Source organism: Perca fluviatilis, chromosome 13 (genome assembly GCF_010015445.1).
Source record: "Perca fluviatilis chromosome 13, GENO_Pfluv_1.0, whole genome shotgun sequence".
Lineage (NCBI taxonomy): Eukaryota > Metazoa > Chordata > Actinopteri > Perciformes > Percidae > Perca > Perca fluviatilis.
Window position 1 is genome coordinate 33,617,690 of NC_053124.1, and position 25,517 is coordinate 33,643,206.

Genomic DNA, 25,517 nt, shown 5'->3' on the forward strand with positions numbered 1-25,517 from the left:
TGTCCAGTCAGAGTTTTGCCTGTAACATGACTAAACAACTTTTAAACATACACACCTAAACAAGTTCCTTCTGAGGCTATCTATGCAGCGGCACTGCAGCTTTCTCCAGTGTTTAGCACCACCCAAGATGATTACGCGATTGGTTTTATAGAAATGCCAATGAACCAGAGTGTGCATAGAGTGCAAGCAATCAAAGATAGTACAGAAGAAAAAGAGGTCGTGACTCGTAGCTAAACATAAACAAGGGTGAAAAAGAGGATTCTGCAGCAGTGAGAGAGAGCTTCGTGCAGTGCAAAAAAAAATATGGAAGGTGTTTTTTGAAAAATTAAACCATGTAAACCAGTGTGTTTCAACTGGTGGTAACTCTTGTGCGAGCGTTCATTGAAGATGATGGGGGCGTTGGAAGCAATATTTTTGGAAAGGGGGCGTTGTGCGTGTGTAGGCGTTTGTTTGTTAAAGCTAGTTTAAACCAAAGATTCACAATAACAATACATGTTTCGCCTTTAAAAATTACTAAAGAATAAGTAGAATCTGTTAAAGCTGTGCCAGTTTACAGCACTCGCGACTGGACCAGACGTGTATCTTCTCTGTGCTTCTGTCGGTTTTGTTTGGTGCAGCTCCGTGCGACCTTCATGGAAACGTATCAGGATATCGTCTTAAATGAGCTCTGTAAGCTACTCGAAGCTGCGTTCAGATAAAGAAAAAGCAATGCGCTGCGACGTCCTGTTGTATTCTTTAACCCCCAATGTAGCACACCACAGTAACAGTTTTTCGGTCAGATGGTTTACACAACGTTTCCTACTGTACCTGAATGCAGCTTCATTTCACGGAGAAAGAGAGAAAGAAAAGAGACGTGGCGAGATATCGACTGTGCTTTGTTGTTTGGCAAACAGTCAGCTGTTCCATAAACCCGCGGGCAGTTCAGGGCTTATATTTGGTGTTTTAAAACTTTCTTATGGAAGCGATGAGGAAGTGATGTCACCTGTTTACTGTATGGGGACTCTCACACCTCCACAAAACACAGCGGTGTGTGGTGTGCTTTTTCTCCAAACGTTTTTTCTGCTATTTACTCCCAAGACGAGGCGATAGCAAACATAGCTAGACTCTTCTAAGCATTAAAAACGCCTCTCACTAACTTTCAAAGGTTGTAAACTTATGTCCATTCGGCAGTAGGTGTCGTTCTTCAAGTCGTTTGTCATCACCAAAATACGTGTGTGTGTGTGTGTGTGGTGTGTGTGTGTGTAGCGTGTTCCTTCTGCTTTTACCCCCTTGATAAGTGCCAGCTTGTTTTCCGTTGGCACAATTCGATTTTAGATTTGAATGAAAAATAGATTTGATTGTTAAATTGCTAGCTGTTTCTGATTGGCTACTGTTAGTGTTTGTAATAATAATAACAATAATAATAATAAGTATAATACATTTTATTTAAAGCTAATTTCATGACACCCAAGGTCACTTCAAATTATAGTCCTCTTCTAAAGGTTCGGAGGTTCACACCATGCAGCAGGTCTTTTGATAATACCTATTTATAGTTTGAATGTTACATATCTAGTCGTTCTGATTGGCTGCTGTTATTTAATTTGAATGTCAAATGGTTGCATTTGACATTTAAAAAACCTGTAAATATATATAATTTCTATTCATGTGTTGATTGTCATTCAATGATTTGATTTTTTTATTATTTTTGATAACAATAGTAACAACAATAATAGGCCTATATTAGGGCGTAATCATTAATATTCGGGGCATTTAGCCTACATAATATTTGATGGGGGGCGTTAGGGACCTGGATAATGGATAGGGGGGCGCTGGCACAAAAAAGGTTGAGAACCACTGATGTAAACCTATTCTGGTACAACCTTAAAATACAAGTATGAACCTGAAAATGAGCATAATATGGGCACTTTAAACTCTCTCTCTGTCTCTTTCTCTGTCTGTCTCCCTCTCTCTCTCTGTCTCTCTCTCAGGGGAAACCAACCAACTCAGCATTTTTCAATGTCAAACATCATTATTTCAGTGACAAACAGTGACTTTGATGGAATTGTGATGGAAACAAAAAACATTTAAAATGTCTCACGTTTCTGTCAGCGGTGATCCGTCCACCCATTCCCATTTCCATTCTCCTTGTATCCAATCATACCGTAGACCAATCCAGGACTCTCCATCCTTACTCTGCTCAGTAACAAACTTCTAGTAGTTGACAAGAGACAACAACGTTCATAGTTCAGCATTTTTGTTGTAGTAAAGTCATCTTGTGACTTCATCAGCCACAACAAACATAAGAGCGATCCCTCGGTACACCACACACTGAGGACTGGACCCAACATCATGACAGTAAACACACATTAGTAATGTGAAGTAAGACATTTATACTCAGCAGAGAAACAGAGATTTAATGAGGAACTGCACTTTTAAAGCTCATAAGACAGTTAACATTTTGTTTAATCCAAATGCATTTTAAAAAGAAAAATCTTCCATTTTCCAAAGATTTCAAATTGATATTATGTATATTTAAATATTTCGATTAAATGTCTTTTTCTCTAAAATCACTCACTCAGAAACAAACACAATCACCTGTTCCTCTTCATTGTTTATGATGACCAGATCTGCTCCTCTCTGCTGACAGTCAGCTCTGCTTCCAGCCCAAGTGTTGTTCTCTTTAGATTTAAAGTAACAACTGTATCCAAATCTCATCCATCCATCAGCACAGCTCTTCTCTTAATGTCAAGCAAATTTGAAATACAGATTTCACATCATTCAGTGTCAAAGTGATTTTGGTTTTAACTATTTAGTTAAAGATCTTTCTTTCCTCTGTTACATTTCCCTTTCATGATGTTTACTCTCTAAATAATTTGAATTTCAAGTCATATTTTATATATCATTTGTAAGTGACCGTCTCAAACAGAAATATTCACATCATCAGCGAAACAGTTCAACAGCATGAAACAGTTATAATCAACGGTAACTACACAATCAACATCTATGATATAAATGTGTATAATGCAGGAGTTTACTGGTTTTAAACTATTCTCACCTTCAGTTCTGTTCTTCACCTGCTTTACTTCATCTTGTAACTGACTGTAGTTGTTGATCAGTTGGTTGTATCTGGTCTGCAGCAAAATGACTGAAAGATGAATATGAAACCCATAACAAAGTTTTAAAAAGACCAACAACACCAAATCATTCTGCTTTAAACAAATAAGACAAATATTTGGGACATAAAACCACAGACGTTGTTGTGTGCAAAAATGAGCCAAAGCTTGCATTAGTTCTCATTAGTCTGACTTTCCAAAACTGAATATTTCTTTAGTAAAATTTGCTCTCTTCATGTTTCCACTGACAGTGTGCCATGGTTTTGGGTTTGTGTCCTGTTATTGTTGTGTATTTGTTCTGTTTTCTGTTGTAGCCCAGAGGCCTGTACTACGAAGCAGGATTTAGCGTTAACGAGCTAATTTAAGGCTCAACCCAGGATTTTCTGTACTACGAAGGTGGATCACTTGTTATCAGGTTCAATCGCCGTGGTAACTCATGCTGAACACCTAACCTGGTCGGGAGCAGGTTAAGTTGGAGATCAGAGATCAACCGGTGTAAAAGCACCGCCTACTGACCAATCAATAGGTTGATTGATAACGGCGTCACCGTTCTTAAAGAAGATCAGGCAGAGCTCGGTGCAGAGAGAGAGAGAGAGGGAGAGAGAGGGTGGAGAGAGGGGTGCGCTCATAAAAGTTAAATCATTTACATTTATTTTTTTCAGAGACCAACAACCCCGTTAACATATGTATTTGTATGAAATATAGCCTATATATTTTAATGGGAGGGAATTACTTATCGGCTTCTTGAGCCATGTGTCGCCAATGCGCACATCGGTTTGAATTATGTTTTTATATTTTTTATTTGCTCTAACGATCGCTTCCACTGCCAGGGTTGCAACTGAAATAATAGGCTAAAGCAACGACAGTTTATGGAAAGCACAAGTGTAATTATGGTCAGATCTTGGTCCTGACTGATGAGGAAGTGATATTAATAAGCGTTGTGATTTAAACATCTACAGCGTCGGCTATTTATTTATTTTTTTGCCAGCTTTCCTTCCTGTTTTAGGAAGCAGAGACTGTATTGCGTTTTCCCTGTAAAACCGTGTCTGTGTTCTTCATATTTATGGAGAATTATAATGTGCTCTTCTTATATATATCATGCGGCTCTGGTAGATGTTTGCGATTGGTCGTGGTGCGCAAACACCGCCTCTTTTATGTGAACGCGCGCGCCGCTGGATTGGGAAACCCTGAGTTGACTGAACTAGTTGATAACCAGCGTCGTAGTACAGGTTATGCGGGACCGCGGGTTGTTAGGTTAGGTGAAGCCGGGTAACTGAAAAAAATCCAGGACAAGTTGATCGTGCTTCGTAGTACAGGCCTCAGGTTTCTTCCCTTGTCTTGTCTAGCTGTAGTTCCTGTCTTGTTTTCCCATATGTTTGTATGTTTCCTGTTTTATTTTGACAGTCTGGTTTTCTGTCTTGTCTTGTCTGATTTACTTCCCGTGTTTGCCTTCCCTTGATTGCCCTAATGTGTTTCACCTGTTTCCCAGCCTTGTGTCACCTGTTGCTTGTTTTCTCATTACCCTGTGTATTTAGTCTCTGTTCTGTCTTTGTCTCTTGTCAGATTATTGTTTGCTGTTCGGTGTTTCTCGTTTGTCCTGGTTTTGCCTGTGGGATTCTGCTTGTACCTGTTTTGGATTGCCTTCTATTCTCATGACATCTTTTGTTTGGTATGACTTTATTATTTTTGTTTATTAAATCCTCCAAGCTCACACTCCCTGTCCGTCTCTGCTTTTGGGTCCTACATCCTCTGAAACCCTGACAGAATAATCTGACCATGACGGACCCAGCGGAGTGTTTTGAGGACGAACTTTATGATTTGAGCTACACTCTAATATGTATTTATGGAGAGTGGAAGAGAGCTTCTGAATCTTTGATTTCCTGCTCGGCCACCGGAGAGGCTTCACCTTCGCCACCGGCCGCCTGAAGGGTTCTGCCTTCGTTGCCAGCCGCCACAAGGCTTCTGCCTCCGTTGCTGGCCGCCTGAAGGCTTCTGCCTTCACTGCGGCCCCCTGTTCTCGGAGGCCTCTCTGTCCCCTGTTGCCGAGGCCTCTCTGTCCCCTCTCTGTTCCCTGTGGTGGCCCCTCTCTGTTCCCTGTCCTGGGGCCCCCCTGTTCCCTGTCCTGGGGCCTCTCTGTTCCCTGTCCCGTGTGGCCTCTCCGTTCCCTAGCCCCGTTTGACCTCTCCGTTCCCTAGCCCCGTTTGACCTTTTTGTTCGTCCGTCTATGATATAAATGTGTATAATGCAGGAGTTTACTGGTTTTAAACTATTCTCACCTTCAGTTCTGTTCTTCAGCTGCTTTACTTCATCTTGTAACTGACTGTAGTTGTTGATAAGTTGGTTGTATCTAGTCAGCAGCAAAATGACTGAGAGATGACTATGAAACCCATAACAAAGTTTTAAAAAGACCAACAACACCAAATCATTCTGCTTTAAACAAATAAGACAAATATTTGGGACATAAAATCTCAGTCTTTGTTGTGTGCAAAAATGAGCCAAAGCTTGCATTAGTTCTCATTAGTCAGACTTTCCAAAACTGAATATTTCTTTAGTACAATTTGCTCTCTTCATGTTTCCACTGATACTGTGTCATGGTTTTGGGTTTGTGTCCTGTTATTGTTGTGTATTTGTTCTGTTTTCTGTTGTAGCCCAGGTTTCCTCCCTTGTCTTGTCTAGCTGTAGTTCCTGTCTTGTTTTCCCATATGTTTGTATGTTTCCTGTTTTATTTTAACTGTCTGGTTTTCTGTCTTGTCTGATTTTACTTCCCGTGTTTTCCCTCCCTTGATTGCTCTAATGTGTTTCACCTGTTTGCCAGCCTTGTGTCACCTGTTGCTTGTTTTCTCATTACCCTGTGTATTTAGTCTCTGTTCTGTCTTTGTCTCTTGTCGGATTATTGTTTGCTGTTCGTGTTTCTCGTTTGTCCTGGTTTTGCCTGTTCCTGCCTGTGGGATTCTTCTTGAACCTGTTTTGGATTGCCTTCTATTCTCATGACATCTTTTGTTTGGTATGACTTTATTATTTTTGTTAAATCCTCCAAGCTCACACAGACTACGTTTACAAGCTGTCAATTTTCGGGTTAATGTCACTATTCGGGTTTATGAAACATTCGGAATAACCCGTTTACATGCGTGAGCAGAGAGAGTTACTCCTGTATACATGGCATTTGTAATCAATTGGCAATATCCCGACGTAAACGGCGATGCACAGTTAGCGTCTGGACGTATCCTACGGACAACCTTAAGACGCAATAACTTTTCGGTCACCTTCTTATAAATCTCACTATCTCGGTACTTTCTGCCGTCAACAAAAGACATTATATTCATGGTTTTCACCACACTAATAAAGAAATTGGTTACCTCCAAGCTCCAAAAGTGTGCTGTGCTGCGTCTCGCCATGTTTACCTCTACTTTTTGTTTACTTCCGGTATACTGCACGCAGCTTTTCTGCATTGACACATATATATTATTATAGTATATAATTATTATAACTGTTTTCTGGCACATACAAGAAGTTCCTCTACTCAAAAGACCAAGATTCCTTGCGAATAGAACATGCGCAGAACACAACTCAATGTTCCTTTTGATGGGGATATGCCAATACGCGTTTACATGACCAAAATTTCGGGTTAGAAAAGGGGTAACCCAGGTAGCATATTCGGGTTTTTAAAAACCGGAATATGAGCATATTCGGGTTTTTGCCGGTGTTTACATGGCCGTGCGCGACCGGGTTATTGCTAATATTCCGGTTTTGAACGGGTTATTGGCTGCATGTAAACGTAGTCACTGCCTGTCCGTCTCTGCATTTGGGTCCTACATCCTCTGAAACCCTGACAGTGTTTCCTTGCTGAGTGGTGGTATAAAGGAAACGTCCTGGTAGTCAATTGTTTTGTAGATAAAGTTTCAGCTGAATGTTAACACAGAATGAAGACTGGCTTTCTTACATTGGAATTGTGTTAAGACGGCATCATGTAACAGGTGATATCGACAGTAGGAATAATGACAGCTACTAATAACTATTTCAGCATATAACCTTTCCTGAACCTTTCCTTTAGAGCCTGAAGCTGATTTAAGTACACCATGGTGTATTGGTTCAGTATTTGTGGCTCAGTAGTTGTGAATTGTATTTTCTCTTACAGTATACAGATAAGAGGATGATTCCAGTCATCATCAGAAAGCAGAGCACTGCCAGACAGAGTGCTGCAGCCCTGAGAGTCTTCCTTTGGATGACTGGAGGATGCCTCTCAGTGTCTGGTCCTAAAGTGGCAAAGCACACAGGGAGCAAGGTTAATTACAGGGAAACAACATGAGTCTTTGTTATCAAAGTTCCTATTATGTCCCTGTAAAAAATATTTTACTCAGCAGCTTCATTGCTTTGATCTGTGGTTAGGTGTGTCAGACCCTTCAGGTTCACTTAAGGTGAGAATGCAATCTGACCCAAATACAGGAAGTAAACCACAAGCAGAGCATTTACTAGCCTGCCAACCCATCCGAACGTCCTTATTTTACGAGTTGGGTGTGAGAATGTGTTGAGCCTGCAGCTTCAACCTTGCTTTATAGACTTGTATATTATTTAAGGGATGATAACTTTCAGATCCATAATTTGTTCTGAGCACACGTTGCTGGTTGTCTGTGTGACATCAACACTGAAGCAAAACCAGGAAACCCAAGACGTTATAAATGTGGTGTTGCTCAATTATTTCTGAGACCAGACGTGTTGGCAGGTTTCACTCAGATATTCTGTCCAATAAACAAGCGAACATTTCCACCATGTGACATTTGTTGACATTGTTTGCTGCCTTTGACAAGTGCAGTGTGAATAAAAACCCAACCAAATAAATAAATGCAACAATGCTGCAACGTCACCCCCAAATCTGGTGTCTGTTCAGACTAGTGAACTATAGGTGTGAAAGCATCCTTAAACAAATGATTAAACCTCTTAGGTAAACCAATTATTACAGTAAAGTAACAAATATAAACTCATCTTGTAATGGGCCATTGAATTGCAGAAGTGACGCAATAAAAAAGCTGCCTTATAGTGACTTTTTCTTCTCTCTCTCTGGCTCTACATTGCTAATGATATTCAACAGACTTAGTCACACTGTACTTCCCTCCTTCCTGTCATGTGGTTTCATGGCTTTACCTGAGTTTATACTTCCTCAGATCTCAGCAATTGCACTTCTACACAGCCATCATTGAGTCCATCCTCCATCACCATCTAGTACACTGTGTCATTCAGTCTGCAGAGAAGGCGATTGGCTGCAATCTGTCGCCGCTCCAGGACCTTTACGCCACCAGGACTCTGAAGCGTGCTGGAAAGATTGTGGCTTATCCCTCCCACCCCGGGCACAAACTCTTTGAGCCACTCCCCTCTGGCAGAAGGCTGAGGTCCATTAGGACCTCAACCACATGTCACATAAACAGTTTTTTCCCCTCCGCCACTAGCCTTATCAACAAGGCCCGGAACCCACCCTGACTCTCCCCACACTCCACCTCTGGCTCCTTATGCCACTGTATCTACTCTGCTGTACTGTTCCTTTTTACTACTGTTGAACTTATTTTATTATTTTTTTACATTTATTTTATCATTATTAATACATACTGTGTGTATAAGTTTATATTTATGTTGTCTTTTTATCCTTATATTGAGAATGTGACAACAACAACAACAACATGACAAATTCCTTGTACAGTGCCTTGCGAAAGTATTCGGCCCCCTTGAACTTTTCGACCTTTTGCCACATTTCAAGCCTCAAACATAAAGATATAAAACTGTAATTTTTTGTGAAGAATCAACAACAAGTGGGACACAATCATGAAGTGGAATGAAATTTATTGGATATTTCAAACCTTTTAAACAAATAAAAAACTGAAATATTGGGCGTGCAAAATTATTCAGCCCCCTTAAGTTAATACTTTGTAGCGCCACCTTTTGCTGCGCATTACAGCTGTAAGTCGCTTGGGGTATGTCTCTATCAGTTTTGCACATCGAGAGACTGACATTTTTGCCCATTCCTCCTTGCAAAACAGCTCCGAGCTCAGTGAGGTTGGATGGATGTTTAGCGAACAGCAGTTTTCAGTTCTTTCCACAGATTCTCGATTGGATTCAGCTCTGAACTTTGACTTGGCCATTCTAACACCTGGATATGTTTATTTGTGAACCATTCCATTGTAGATTTTGCTTTATGTTTTGGATCATTGTCTTGTTGGAAGACAAATCTCCCCGCCAGTCTCAGGTCTTTTGCAGACTCCATCAGGTTTTCTTCCAGAATGGTCCTGTATTTGGCTCCATCCATCTTCCCATCAATTTTAACCATCTTCCCTGTCCCTGCTGAAGAAAAGCAGGCCCAAACCATGATGCTGCCACCACCATGTTTGACAGTGGGGATGGTGTGTTCAGGGTGATGAGCTGTGTTGCTTTTACGCCAAACATAACGTTTTGCATTGTTGCCAAAAAGTTCGATTTTGGTTTCATCTGACCAGAGCACCTTCTTCCACATGTTTGGTGTGTCTCCCAGGTGGCTTTTGGCAAACTTTAAACGACACATTTTATGGATATCTTTAAGAAATGGCTTTCTTCTTGCCACTCTTCCATAAAGGCCAGATTTGTGCAGTATACGACTGATTGTTGTCCTATGGACAGAGTCTCCCACCTCAGCTGTAGATCTCTCTCTTCTCATTGTATGAGCTGAAAGTTTAGAGGGACGGCCGGGTCTTCGTAGATTTGTAGTGGTCTGATACTCCTTCCATTTCAATATTATCGCTTGCACAGTGCTCCTTGGGATGTTTAAAGCTTGGGAAATCTTTTTGTATCCAAATCCAGCTTTAAACTTCTCCACAACAGTATCTCAGACCTGCCTGGTGTGTTCCTTGTTCTTCATGATGCTCTCTCTGGCTTTACACACGGACCTCTGAGACTATCACAGAGCAGGTGCATTTATACGGAGACTTGATTACACACAGCTGGATTCTATTTATCATCATTAGTCATTTAGGTCAACATTGGATCATTCAGAGATCCTCACTGAACTTCTGGAGAGAGTTTGCTGCACTGAAAGTAAAGGGGCTGAATAATTTTGCACGCCCACTTTTTCAGTTTTTTATTTGTTAAAAAAGTTTGAAATAGCCAATGAATTTCGTTCCACTTCATTATTGGGACCCACTTGCTGTTGATTCTTCACAAAAAATTACAGTTTTATATCTTTATGTTTGAGGCCTGAAATGTGGCAAAAGGTCGAAACGTTCAAGGGGGCCGAATACTTTCGCAAGGACCTGTATGTGCAAAAAACGTACTTGGCAATAAAGCCCTTTGTGATTCTGATTCAATGACACTTGTCAGTTAAATGTTAGCATAACCAAGCACATTGGGCATCATTTCTTAATAAAAACCGCATCCCAACACTTGAAAATGAGTCTTCTAACCAGAGAGCTCTGATACTTTTAGCAGAACATAATAAAACTAACTACAGGAAAGAGCTGCAAAACACAAGGTTTCCATACAGTACATGTACATCTCTAGAGACAAACATAGATGGGCGGCAGTTTCCTTGGGATTTGACAGCTGAGAGTGACAAACTAAACTGAGAGCAAACGTAGAGTTTACACATCAGTCCAACATGACTTGAAGGTACAGCCACATTCAAACAGATCAGCATGAATATTTATGATATTGATTTGTCATAATTTCTCACTTACCTCTTCCATGTGACTGATTATCAATGTGATCATCTCTGATAGCGTCTGGGGTCTCGTATATTACCACCTCCCTTTCCTCCCACTTTTCTTTGTCCTTCTGCACATTTCTGTTGTATCTCACCTTCTTTGACATATCTGCATTGACATAAATATCTGCGGACATCTAACAAACCTTAGCTGCACTTAACTTCACTTACTGCTTACTGTTCTGTGTAGATCTGTCACTATGCTGCTGTAAAACTTTGGTAGATATACATTACGTGATGTAACATCCTCTACTGATGCTGCTGCTGCCAGTGTTTCTTGGAAATTGCAGAAAAGGAAGTAACAGCACATACCACCCCCACACACACACACACACACACACCCACACACACACACAACCTTATTACTCATTAATTTGATATATTGGAGTAAAATCATAGTAACTCAGTGAGGACACTGCATGGTCCAACCTTTGGATTTGTTTTATAAAACCATTTACAAAAAAATAAATGCATTTGTGTAAAACTGAAAACTGTATAAATACCATTTATTCACAGCTTGGATAAACGCTTTCACACCCCACACAGCAGTTTAACAGTTTGGCCAAAACAGGAAATGATGCTTTCACAGTTCTTTCTGTTCCCAAAATAAAACTTTGTGATGTTTGATGACGTATCCTGCTTTGGAACAAGTTACTAACCATCAGTCTGTCAATCCATGATTAAAAAATAACAGACTTCCACTACTGTTGGGCCTAATCCCTAAAAACTATTGCTAAGCCTCTGTCCTGACTGACAGGTCGTACAGCATCCCCTGCTTTATCGTCTGTTTTAAAATAAATGGGACCATGATTTCCTAAATGAACATCATGCTGTATTAAATAACACTTTAAACTAGTGATTGAGACCATGAACTCATTATGAAAATGATTACTGAGGTAATAAATCAAGTGAGAAGTGGGCTCATTTTCTCAAAGACGTCTATAGAAACAGACAGTGGAGTCGCCATCTGCTGGAAATTACAGAGAATGCTGCTTTAAGGAGCTTCAGCATTGGCTTCACTTTTCAGACCCTGAAGTTACATTACATTACATGTCATTTAGCTGACACTTTTATCCAAAATGACTTACAATTGCTATATATGTCAGAGGTCTAACCCAGGTATCCCACACCAAAGGCATGAGTCATATCCACTGCGCCATCACCACCCCAAATTGTCGCTTGGTCTCTACGTTTGTATGTTTCTTCTTATATTATGGAACACTTTGGCCCTGTTGTACTTTTACATTTTTCATTTTAGAGTAACACAGTACAGTTCATTGTCTAATATTTGCCTTTATTATTTTCTATTTTTAAGGGAGGGGAACAAAAAGTATTCTACAAGAGAAGAAGAACATAATAATAATAATAATAATACATTTATTTTAAATAGCGCTTTAAAAGATACTCAAAGGCACTTTACAAGGTAAAGACAGATCAACAATAATAAATAAATATTACAAACCCCAATTCCAATGAAGTTGGGACGTTGAGTAAAACTTAAATAAAAACAGAATACATAATAATACAAATCCATTTCAACCTATAATCAATTGAATATTGATCAATTGAAACACACAGAGGACACTAATTGTTGAAGCTTTGTAGAATTGGAATTATTTCCAATTCTTGCTTGATGTACAACTTCAATTGCTCAGCAGTCCGGGGTCTCCGTTGTCGTATTTTGCGCTTCATAATGTACCACACATTTTCAATGGGAGACAGGTCTGAACTGCAGCCTGTGCCTCTAGTGTTTGTTTGACGTTTACGACCCCTGTATTGTCTCCCGAGACCGGGCTTTTTCCATAGTGTATTCAGGGGGCATGCTAGCGGATCAAGAAGAGATGCCTACTATTTGAGACAAAAATGAAATTGCGCTGAAACCATGCAGGAACTCATAGCGCACCTTTAATGGTGCCTACACAGATGTGCAAGTTACCCATGCCATGGGCACTAACACAACCCCATACCATCACAGATGCTGGCTTTTGAATGTTGCACTGATAACAATCTGGATGGTCCTTTTCCTCTTTGGACCGGAGGACATGATGAAATCCCTAAATTCCTTACAACTGTACGTTGAGAAACGTTTTTCTTAAACTGTTGGACTATGTGCTCAAACTGTTTTTCACAAAGTGGTGAACCTTGCCCCATCCTTGTTTGTGAAAGGCTAAAGCTTTTGGGGATGCTCCTTTTAGACCCAATCATGACACTCACCTGTTTCTAATTATCCTGTTCACCTGTGGAATGTTCCAAACAGGGTTTTTTTTATTTAGCATTCCTCAGCTTTCCTAGTCTTATGTTGCCCTGTCCCAGCTTTTTTGGAACATGTTGCAGGCAACAAATTCAAAATGAATGAATTTTTGCAAAAAATCAATAAAGTTTATCAGTTTGAAAATGAAATGTTTTGGCTTTTTAGTGTATTCAATTGAATATAGGTTGAAAAGGATTACAAAATCATTGTATTCTGTTTTTTTTTTTTATAAATCTTACTCAATGTCCCAACTTCATTGGAATTGGGGTTTTAATTTAGGTCATTTTGTGTTGTCTTGTGTTTTGGCAAACAAATGTATTTCATGATTTAAACCAAAAATGATTAATGGAGTACGTAAATCGGTAACATTTGAATTATTTCCTTTTTTCGTCTCTTTATTTTTTGGTTCTTCTGCAGAAACAGAATGTAAATCATTGAAATGTTCTGACCATGAGTTTTGTTCCAAAGGTTTATCATTATAAACATTGTTTTATATAATCCTATACTGTCTTTCTACAGTCACCATGAAGAAAATAAAACATATTTGTTGGATCAGTTTGTCCTCAGGATTTCATAAAGTCACAGACACCCTTAAGAAAAAACTGTAATAACACACTTTGATAATAACAAACATGGACACAACTGATTTGATGAAAACGTCTTTATTATCTGGAAACACTGAAATAATATTGAAACAATGCAACAAGCTGGCAAATAGTGCTGTCAAAACACATCAAATAAAAGACAGAAATAGGTGCAGCAGTGATGAAATACTCAAGTACAAAAAAATGAGACCAAAACTTCAGTAAAATTTACAAAAACTTAGCAAAAAGTGACAAAAAGATCAGAAGAAGTGAGAAAAAATGTAAAACAAGCTGGTAAATATTGCTACTGAAACAGGTGAAATAAAAGCCAGAGCTAGTTGCAGAGGGCAGAGCAGTGTCAGAGTAAAACCAATAGATGTTCATACGACAGATTTAAAAGCCTCCGGAAACTGTCAAATTTATTTCAAACTGAGGTAAAAAGACAATCGAAGAAATTATGAGATCAGAGATTTCAGCTTTATTCTCACTGTTTTAAACATTTCAGTTTCAAATTTTAAATTAAGAAATAAAGGCTACATTTAAAACGTTATGAAGTATGGTATGGTAAGAGAAGTTCAGTAAAGATTTTTTGAGTTCAATTTCAAGACTAAAGAGGAGAAATGACGAATTAAACTGAGTATATAAAGTGATTTATATCAGTCAAATGGGAGTTTAAATCGACTTGAAGTTATTTTCTCAACTCACTGCCCCAGAGACAGAATGTTGATATTCTACATGTCTTTAAAAACACCAGATTACATTACATAACATCTTTTAAGATTCAACGCCAATTCTTTTATATTTTGAAGAATGATTAGAGATTTGGACAATTACACATACTCATAGTCCATTTTTGCAAGTCTTCCATGTGTGCATGTGTTATATGGCTAGTTAGATAAAGTGTTGTTGTTGTTGTTGTAACTGAACTTAAAATGCACAAGTTATTTCTCTTGAGGCTCATTTTGTCAGTTACAGCTTCAGGTGCATTACCACCACCATCTGGACTGGAGTAGTACTGACTCTGATTTACATGTAGCTCTGGAAAACTGACTGACTGTAATCAGATTAGTGACGTGGCTAACAGAGACTCATATGCAGTATGTGGCAAGGTGTTTACAAAAGTGTTGCATCTGGATTTAATCCAGATATGAGATGCAAGAAATGACGAGCCTATATGACACCTTGGTTAAGATTTGGGAAATATCCTTATCACGGTAAAGCCAACAGTTGTGGTTGGTTTAGAGTAGGGTTGGGTACCGAACTCAGTACTTTTTATGGTACCAACTAAATTACGTCGGTAAAACCGAAGACCGAAGAATCAAGTTTTGCCTTCTCTACATGTTTGTCAGAGAGCGAGGCTCAGCTCCGACACAGAGCTACGGGACAGACGGAGCAAACTACGTCGCCTCTGCAGCTTCAAGTCACAGTAAGTTACAGAAATGCGGTCTCAAGTGTGGTTACACTTTTCAAAACTCCACACAGACAGCGTTTAATGCAATATAATATAATGACAAGCCGAAAAGTGGCCGTATAGTGCGGTTAACGTTACACTTCCTCTAAAGGCCCGGACACATAGAGCTGATAATCGGCCGTTGGACAGTCTGGCGAGGTCAGTGACTTGAGTTGTTTGGAGTGTTTCGTGCCGTCGTCCGTCCGAAGGGCCATCGGCCTTCATTTTGGCTGATTTGACATGTAAAATCGGCGGGGCGGGCACTGCTGGCAGTCGGACAAAAATGACCCATCTGATTGGTAGAATGCTTACCCGGAAATGGGGAGCCGAATGAGCGTGATTAGAGTCTCTCAAAATCTGACAAAAATCTTTTAAACTGACTTTTGTTGAGCTGAAATGAAGACAGATTCAGCAACTGCACGGCCTATTTCTCGCTTAACCCTTGTGTGGTCCTTCGGGTCCCAGTGACCCGAAGGACAACACAAGGATCATGTACTTCCCTTTACTTTGTTGAGAATTGCTCTCTAAATCCTGTTTCTTGTAAAGTAAGTAAGTAAAGTTTATTTCTAGAACACATTTAAACACAGTTTAAGCTGACCAAAATGCTGTACAAACAAGAACTAAGGTGCTGTATTAACCCTTGTTTAGAGAGCAATTCTCAACAAGAAAATGATTGGGTTGGTAGGTTGGTCCTGGGACTCGGCAGGACGCACGAAAGGGTTAAAAATGTTTTCAGAAACACGTTCGTGCAATCAGCTGCCGGTTTAGTTTTTTGGGCAACAATACAGATTAGCGCCGCCTGCTGTTATGGAGATGTATTACGTCTCGTCTCTTCGGTGTGCACTTTTTTGACCAACTTGGGGAGACTGATCAGTCCAACTGCCTTTTCTGCCGACGGTCGGCCTTCTGGTTTGTGTGTAAGCAGCTTTAGACAGACAGGCACAACAGTGTTCTCTATGCCCTGGAGACAGACTGACAGGCTGGAGGTTGTAGGGCAAGGCATCTTTATTTCTATAGCACATTTCAGCAACAAGGCAATTCAAAACGCTTTACATCAAACATTAAAGAGCAATTAAAAACTGTCATGAGAGGAATACAGGCTAAAATAAAAATTAAAAGATACAAATACAATAGTTAGGTTAAGGTTACAGTGCAGCGTTAAAAAGTAATAATAATAATGATTTAATTGGTTGTGAGGACGGGTTTGGGAGGGGAGATGGAAGTACGGCGGGGTTTTATTTTGTGTGGAGTGTAAAATGTTCTAAGGAAAAACTTCTAACTGATTACAAACGTTATTAAAGCTGCGAGCAGCGATGGATGGGCCCTCGCGCCTTGGCGCGCGTCGGGGTTTTGTGCAGCTATTCCCAAAACCCTTAAAATACGTAAATTTTCACCAGACTTGATGCGACCGCCAAATTTGGTGAGTTTTTGAATATGTTAAGCCCCTCAAAAAGCCAATTCATTTGATGGGAAAAAGAATAGAAACAATAATTCCTTCAGTTTCAATAGGGCCATTGCCGCTGTCGGCGCTCGGGCCCTAATAATTAACTACATAAACCAAGGTAAAAACAACCTGCTAATCCATGTTTTTATTATCTTTTATTATAATAATCCTGTAGGACTACAGAGTAAGTACACATGACTTCTAACCAGATTGTGCACTATGAAGGGCAGAGGAACCATATCTCTGTAATCAGGTTATTTAGTAACACAGAATAAACAGCTGAGTAAATGTTAAAGAATTGGTCTGATTTAACAAAGCTGATCCCAACACTACACACCTCTCTGTCATCAAAGAGTTCAGAGAATCCTTTTCTCACAGATCCCGTTCTTATTATCAGAATCATATCTTTGTGTCCATTTTCCATGTTGATCGCAGCATGTTGGAGGGTAACCTTCATAGTGAGTCAGTCCTGATGCCCAGAACCTGTCAGACAGATAAAATGTTCTTTTATCAAACAGCTGAAACTCCTGATTGTTGTTCATTTGAAATAAACTGTTTAATTTCACTTTAAGTATTAATATTATCTGTAAATAATCAAATTATTTAAATAACTTGTTTAAGATTAAGCTTTGTAAAGTGATGTAATCTGTAACAGCTGCTAATGAAAGAATGAAACCTTGTTCAGTGTCTGTCTGTCTGTCTGTATGTATGTCTCTCTCTCTCTCTCTCTCTCTCTCTCTCTCTCTCTCTCTCTCTCTCTCTCTCTGGGGAAACCAACCAACTCAGCATCTTTCAATGTAAAACAATTGTTTTAGTGACAAACAGTGACCATGATGGAGTTGTGATGGAAACAAAAAATCTTTAAAATTTCTCACGTTTCTGTCAGCGGTGATCCGTCCACCCATTTCCATCCTTGGCTCCTTTCATACCGTAGACCAATCCAGGACTCTCCATCCTTACTCAGCTCAGTGACAAACTTCTAGAAGTTGACGAGAGAAAACAATCATTTCTCTGTACACAGTTCAACATTTCTGTCGGTCATCTTGTGACTTCATCAGCCACAACAAACACAAGAGGGATCCCTCGGTCCACCACACACTGAGGACTGGACCCAACAGCATGACAGTAAACACACATTAGTAATGGAGGAAAGTGATGAAAGACATTTATACTCAGCAGAGAAACATAGAATGTATGAGGAACTGCACGTTTTGTACTCATAAGAGAGTCGGCCTTATTAAGGATAATGACGAGTCTGCTTATAGGCAGGAAGTGTCTCATCTGGTTGGGTGGTGTGATAAGAACAATCTGGAGCTTAACTAACAACAGACAGTGGAAATGGTGATAGACTTCCGCAGAGCCCCCTCCTCCCTCCCACCCCTAACCATCAAGAGCTCTGTTGTGAAGGAGGTAGAGTCATTTAAATTCTTAGGCACTGTCATCACAAACAATCTGAAATGGGAGGAAAACAGTTCCTCCATTATCAAGAGGGCTCACAGTCAATTCAATTCAAATTTATTTTATGTGCAATGTCACCATGAGATATGGTCTCAAAACACTGTACAATAGGGAATTCAGTAAAAAGTTAGGATTAAAATACAAAATACATCCAAAATCATTGCGGGTATATACACCAGTGTTGCCACAGTTACTTTGAAAAAGTAACTTAGTTACTTTACAGATTACTTGATTATAAAAGTAATTTAGTTACTTTACAGATTTCTTGATTTTAAAAGTAACGAAGTTAGATTACAAGTTACTTTATTAGTTACATTCAGCAACTGCCGACAACACCCCCACAGCCTCAACATAAAAATGACAACCGGTTTTACTGTGAGGCAGCTCGGTGTTCCAGTAGTAGGGATCTGGTTTATTATGGCCGCGAAGGAACCGAGTCAACCGTGTTTAAGGGCAGCATTTCCGCTACAACATAGGCCTACTGCCCGACCCAACTTCTTCAACTCTCCCCCACTTACTGGTTTTGCACCGATGTCCAGCTTTTGTTGTTTGGGGGCCTCCTTCTCTCTGCTTCGCACCACCTGCTGGGACTTGCTCTGTAAGTTTGACTGCAGTGCTGCGACTCAAATGTTTCTTCAGATGTGACGGTAGTGTTTTTGTAGCTAGATAGCACTTTGTCGCCACCAGCACAGAGTGTACCACGAACCTTAATATTGCCGTCTTTAGCTGACACAAACTCAAAATAGTGACTGTATTTCCAGCTAGAAAGCGCGCGCCTCACTCCTCCCTCCATTGTTGTTTACGTTTGTGTCGCTGCGTGGTACCGCGTGAACGGTCCTCATACAAACGTGACTTGTCGCATGCGACTTCACTCCCGAGGCGAAGAAGAAAGCAAAAATATATATTTTTACTAAGGAAAATGACAAAAATAGTAACACACAGTGACGTGGATAAGTAACTTTAATCTGATTACTGGTTTGGAAATAGTAACGAGTTAGATTAGTCGTTACTGAAAAATGTGGTCAGATTAGAGTGGCATCACTGATATACACACACATAAAAACTAATTAAAAAGTGCTACAAGAGTAAAAACAGAAGATAGAGGAAGTCATTGTAATGGTCCAAAATGTTTTGATTTAAAAGTGGTGATAGAGCTGGCTTCTCTGACATATAACGGAAGGTTATTCCAGAGGTGTGGTGCACAGTGGAATGTTTTTCCTGAGGCAGTTAAAGGAGAACTCTCGAATTTTTACGTTAATCTTGATCGCTATATGTATAGGAGTATTGTCGATAGCAAAAAAAACGAGCCAAATCGGTGCTAGCAACACGGAGCTGCTGCAGCTAATGCCGAGAGCTCCCACTCAGCTAAAACGGCAGTTATGGGGGCATAAGATAAAGAGTGTCGTTGTGCCTCTTAACAGACACAAAATGCAATTAAAATGTCTGTGCAACATGAACAGGGCCCTTACATGACAACAAGATGCATTTAGCAACTTAGCCATTGTTTAAATTCACCTACCCTCTTAGCTGCTAGCTGCCGTCTGGTCTGTTAGCTGCTAGCTGCCGTCTGGTCTGTTTCCATGTAGTTACATAGTCTCTGATATGATCATAACCACTACAGTGCTCAATTACCTATTTTTGAGGGGGGAATAAACTTCAATATTTCGCCGTGAAAGCATGAACTGTCCTCTGGAGGACATCCAACAGACCAGCGGGCGCCTGTGGATTGTTGTCGGCAGCGGCAGGTGAGGGAGGCGGGGAGGAAGTAGAAGGATGCCCGGTCGGGGCTGCTAGCCTGGCTAAGGACACTACCACACAATTCGCCACTGCAGAGACTCATATTCACCAACGACAGCACACAAAATGGATATATATGCTACAAATACACATGGAACTGCTGCGTGATGATTATTACCGAGCCTGCCTGAACACACTCACTCATCCCAGACGGCAGCTAGCAACTAAGAGGGTAGGTGAATTTAAACAATGGCTAAGTTGCTAAACGCATCTTGTTGTCATGTAAGGGCCCTGTTCATGTTGCACAGACATTTTAATTGCATTTTGTGTCTGTTAAGAGGCACAACGACACTCTTTATCTTATGCCCCCATAACTGCCGTTTTAGCTGAGTGGGAGCTCTCGGCATTAGCTGCAGCAGCTCCGTGTTGCTAGCACCGATTTGGCTCTTTTTTTTTGCTGTCAACAGTATTCATATACTTATAGCGATCAAGATTAACGTAAAAATTGCCCGGAGTTCTCCTTTAACCAAACTGAACGTCTCCAGCTCTGTTCGGTCTAGGTTTTACAGAGTCACTGTGGAAAGCCTTCTGTCAACATCCATTTCTGTATGGTTTGCCTCAGCATCGGCCCAAGAGAAGAACAGACTGCAGCGCATTGTGCGCACAGCAGAGAACCCTCTGTTAACCAACTGTACACTACTGTCTACACTGCACTATATTTCTTGTCCTGTCTACACTTGAATATCACATTGCACTTTTATGCTCTTTTTGCCCTTCTGGTTGGACGCAAACTGCATTTAAGGACATTTTATCAAGATTTAAAATTGACATTATGTACAGTATATTTAAATATTTCCATTAAATGTCATTTTCTCTAAAATCACTCACTCAGAAACAAACACACTCACCTGTTCCTCTTTGTTGTTTATGATGACCAGATCTGCTCCTCTCTGCTGACAGTCAGCTCTGCTTCTAGTCCAAGTCTTCTCCTCTTTAGATTTAAAGTAACAACTGCGTCCAAATCTCGTCAATCCATCAGGACACCACTTCTCTTAATGTCAAACAAGTCTTAATGACAGCTTTCATATCATTCAGTGTCAAAGTGATAATACTTGGAGTTCTAACTATTTATTTAAAGATCTTTCTGTCCTATGTTAAGTTTCCCTTTCAGGATGTTAACTCTGTAAATAATTTGAAGTTTCACTCTGGTTTTATATCTAATTTGTAAGTGACTGTCTCTAACAGAAATATTCACATTATCAGGGAAACAGTTATAATCAATAGTAACTACACAATTGAGGTCTATGATTAAATGTGTATAATACAGGAGTTTACTGGTTTTAAACTTTTCTCACCTTCAGTTCTATTCTTCAGCTGCTTTACTTCATCCTGTAACTTACTGTAGTTGTTGCTCAGTTGGTCGTATCTGGTCTGCAGAAAAGTGACTGAAATATAAGATATGGTGTGTCATGATTGTGAGTTCTGTTTCCTGTTTTCTTTTGAAGTCCGTCTTGTCTCCCTTGTCTTGTCTAGTTTACTTCCTCTTTGGTCTTTCCCTCCCTGGTTATTGCCCTAATGTGTTTCACCTGTTGTATCACCTGTCCCTTGTTAGTCCCTGTTACCTCTTGTATTTAGTCTCTCTGTTTCCCTTGTCTGTTGTCGGATTCTTATTTTCTGTTCCAGTGGTTCTTGTCGTGTTCTGTCCTGCCTTAAGTGTTTTCCTGGCTGTAATAAATCTCTGTATAACTGCATGTGGGTCCTAACTTTCTCTCCGCCGTTACAGAAGAATCCGACCACATATGGACCCAGCAGGTATGGAATTTATTCCCTTTATTCACCCGTTGGACTCTGATGGGGAGTTCATGATCTCTTTTTATCACTCCCTGCATGATGAGGATCCCGCCTTTGCTAGCCAACTCATGAAGGTACGCTGGCAGGCTGTGGAGCGGGAATTCAGCCTTCCAGTGCTCAAGCAGTCTTTTGAGCTAACCTGTGTACCTGAGCTTGAGCTAACCTGTGTACCTGAGCTTGAGCTAACCTGTGTACCTGAGCCTGAGCCGACCCGTGTACCTGAGCCTGAGCCGACCCGTGTACCTGAGCCTGAGCCGACCCGTGTACCTGAGCCTGAGCCGACCCGTGAACCGGAATCGCCACTGACGTGCAGCCGCCCGGAATCGCCGCTGACGTGCAGCCGCTCAGAACCGCCGCTTACGACTGACCTCCCAGAGTCTACGTCGCCCGACGTCCCAGAGACTTTGCCGGTCTCCGGCGCCCCAGAGACTTTGCTGGTGGATCGGCCGACTCCTGCCCACCGGGTTTTGTTGGCGGTCCGTCCGACCTCTGCTCCAGTTACCTTGTCGGCGGGTTGGCCGACTCCTGATCTTCTAACCTTGTTGGCAGACATCAGCCCAGCTGACTCGTCGCCTGTCTCCAGCCCAGCTGACTCGTCGCCTGTCTTCAGCCCAGCTGATCCTTCACCTGTCTTCAGCCCGGCTCACCCTTCGCTTGTCTTCAGCCCAGCTGTTCCTTCGCCTTTCCGGCCCCCAGAAGGGTTCTGCCTCCACCGCCGGTCTCTAGAGGGGTTTCGCCTTCTCCGCCAGCCACCTGAAGGATTCTGCCTTCGTCGCCGGCCACCGGAAGGAGTCTGCCTTCGCTGCGGCCCCCTGTTTCGGAGGTCTCTCCTTCCCCTGATGTCGAGGTCTCTCTGTCCCCTGTTGCCGAGGCCTCGCTCTGTTCCCTGTCCCTAGTGGCCCTCTGTTTCCCCCAGGCCTCTGTGCCCTCTATTGTTCCCTATGCCTCAGTGACTTTGTTTCCCCGCGGACTCTCTCGCCCTCCTTGGGTTGTTTTTGGTTTATTGGACACTTCGTTTTTCTTTGTCCCCTTTGGACTTTTGTGCCTTCCCTCGCCCTCCGGGGTTGGTGTTTGTGACTCTTTGGGCCGTCTGGGATCCGTCCCTTGAGGGTGTTCTGTCATGATTGTGAATTCTGTTTTCTTTTGAAGTCCGTCTTGTCTCCCTTGTCTTGTCTAGTTTACTTCCTCTTTGGTCTTTCCCTCCCTGGTTATTGCCCTAATGTGTTTCACCTGTTGTATCACCTGTCCCTTGTTAGTCCCTGTTACCTCTTGTATTTAGTCTCTCTGTTTCCCTTGTCTGTTGTCGGATTCTTATTTTCTGTTCCAGTGGTTCTTGTCGTGTTCTGTCCTGCCTTAAGTGTTTTCCTGGCTGTAATAAATCTCTGTATAACTGCATGTGGGTCCTAACTTTCTCTCCGCCGTTACAGAAGAATCCGATCACATATGGACCCAGCAGGTATGGAATTTATTCCCTTTATTCACCCGTTGGACTCTGATGGGGAGTTCATGATCTCTTTTTATCACTCCCTGCATGATGAGGATCCCGCCTTTGCTAGCCAACTCATGAAGGTACGCTGGCAGGCTGTGGAGCGGGAATTCAGCCTTCCAGTGCTCAAGCAGTCTTTTGAGCTAACCTGTGTACCTGAGCTTGAGCTAACCTGTGTACCTGAGCTTGAGCTAACCTGTGTACCTGAGCCTGTAATATGGCTGTAATAAATCTCTGTATAACTGCATTTGGGTCCTAACTTTCTCTCCACCGTGACATGGTGAGCCTTTATTGAGGACAGAAATAACGAAAGTTACATAAAGAAAGGTAAAATAAGAATTTTAAACTATGAAAGAGCAACTCGACTAAATAGCCAGTGGAAACCACAACAAAATAAAAAACTGTATATTCTAATGAGCCTGATTGTGACATTGGAAGTCAAATGTGAATAGTTTGTTGAATGTTTCCTCATCTAGGCAGCCATCAAAAAACTGAGGTGTCTTATTTCACAGTTGGTTGGTTGGTAGGCACTTCAGATACCCAAATGTATATAAGAACTGGAAAAGTATGTTTTTATGACATGTCTCTTTTAAGATATGACAGTTTGTATCAAAACAAAGTACTCACAGCGAATGAAGAGTCCAGCCAACATCAGAAGATAAAACCCTCCCAGAGTCACTGCAGTAGCTTTGAAACACCTTCTGTTTTTGGCTGCAGGGTTGTGTTGAGTGTGTGGTCCTACAGAGACAAAATACATCCAGAACATGTTTTATTATGTTTGAAGTTTGAACAATAAGAATAATGACTCACAAGGCACCAGGGCTGGACTGGGACAAAAAAAATCGGCATTTTTGGCCCAGGCGACCCACACCCACTGTGATTGGTCAGACACATTCCCTGCAGACAGTCCTCTTAAAATATGCGTGTGTTCTATGATATGAGTTGCCTATTATTCAGCGTTTGTGATCGTTTTGGATCCTTCAAGAGGGGATTCAAGACTTATCTGTTGATCTTACACTTAAATAATTCATTCATTCTTAGAGTTATGATTTGTATATTTATGGTATTTTTATAATTTTTTATTGATATTTGATATTGTATTGTCATTATTACTATTTTGCTTAATATTGGCTTAGCAACTTTAAAAACAGGACATAAGTGTCTTCTAAATACTATAACCATAACTATAACCCTTCCCAAAAGCTACAATAAAGCTGAGAGTAGTATATGCCCTGGAAAAGAGCACCAATACAAGAGAAGATAATTAAGCCATTCAAGGAACACTGATGCTTGTATCAACACTGATAAAACTTAAAACTTGCAAACAAAACATTTGTGTAGTTGTAAACTATTGGTCTTTTATTTGTTTGATATGATGTCCTTTTGTTTACAGTTCCCTCTGCTTCTTTCTCAATGATCAGTCTTTTGCTCTCTCCATCACGTTTGCAGTCATGCTCCCAGCTTTCTCCTTTGCGCTCCCTGAGTCTTTGCTTGCGCTCCCTGAGTTTTGCTTGCGATTCTGACACAAATATCTCGCGTGGGCGGGTCTTACAGGGGTGCGTCCCCATTGGTTATAGAGATTTTAAGTGATAGCTCCATGCCCCAGAAGTTGTTCCTTGCCTGCAGCGGGCGGGTGGCAACTGGTTGTGCCAATTGATAGATGGACAGACACATTTCACTCAACCAAAACAAAGTATTGGAATGAAAAAAAGATTCATAAAGTGTAAGTATTGAATATGTAGCTATGTTATCTGTGCTATCTGTGCTGTAACGTTAATATACGTAGTGTTTTCTTGTTATGTTAAGTTAATAGTAAGTTAAATATAAGTTTTGCTATGTAGCTAGCCAATAATGATCGTTAATGTTAGCTAACGTTGACGTTAGCTAACATGCGTGTGTGTGTGTGTGTGTGTGTGTCTGTGTGTCTGTGTGTGTCTGTGTGTGTCTGTGTGTGTGTCTGTGTGTGTGTGTGTGTGTGTGTATCTAACTGGAAACAGAAACGTTTTAACATATAAGTTAAATCTTAGTTTATAGTTGTAATATGCAATACATGAGCTGTAAATGGCGTTTTGATTCATACGGAGGGCGCTAGCTGACTAAAGACAGTTTGGTAACGTTAACTTACTTTTCTGAAGCCGTTAACGTTAGAGCGATGTCAGTACGGGATGATAAGCTAAATGAATGCCAGGAAAAGGGGCGCTTTTGACTATAACTGTATTTTGGTACTTCCAACAGCTTATCTAACCGGGAGAAAAATAAATGTTTCACCAGAATTAGCTTGTCATTATTCCTGTCAGTATCACAGTAGCATGATTAATGCAGTATGTAGCTGTCCCATCGGTAACGCTATCCTAACTGTCATTTTCTCTCCGTAGAACAATACAATATTGTGGGACCTGACCAGGAATAACTGGCGATGCAGTCACAGGTAGGCAAGTATATGGTCT

At 40.9% G+C, this 25,517-nt stretch overlaps 2 protein-coding genes across 2 annotated transcripts; both read right to left on the reverse strand.

The window, feature by feature from the left end:
* Window positions 1-2,073: 2,073 nt before the first annotated feature.
* On the reverse strand, window positions 2,074-11,034 carry LOC120570942 (CD209 antigen-like protein D). The gene is made up of 5 exons (XM_039819636.1): window positions 10,784-11,034; window positions 7,226-7,345; window positions 3,035-3,124; window positions 2,575-2,717; window positions 2,074-2,190 (listed from the first exon to the last, which is right to left on the reverse strand). Exons 1-5 carry the CDS (start codon window positions 10,944-10,946, stop codon window positions 2,074-2,076), a joined length of 633 nt encoding a protein of 210 aa, XP_039675570.1. The 5' UTR covers window positions 10,947-11,034.
* A 5,860-nt stretch (window positions 11,035-16,894) lies between these two features.
* LOC120572055 (CD209 antigen-like protein A) lies at window positions 16,895-23,769 on the reverse strand. The gene is made up of 5 exons (XM_039821260.1): window positions 23,698-23,769; window positions 21,089-21,178; window positions 20,642-20,784; window positions 17,414-17,517; window positions 16,895-17,021 (listed from the first exon to the last, which is right to left on the reverse strand). Exons 1-5 carry the CDS (start codon window positions 23,720-23,722, stop codon window positions 16,895-16,897), a joined length of 489 nt encoding a protein of 162 aa, XP_039677194.1. The 5' UTR covers window positions 23,723-23,769.
* Between the last annotated feature and the right edge of the window lie 1,748 nt (window positions 23,770-25,517).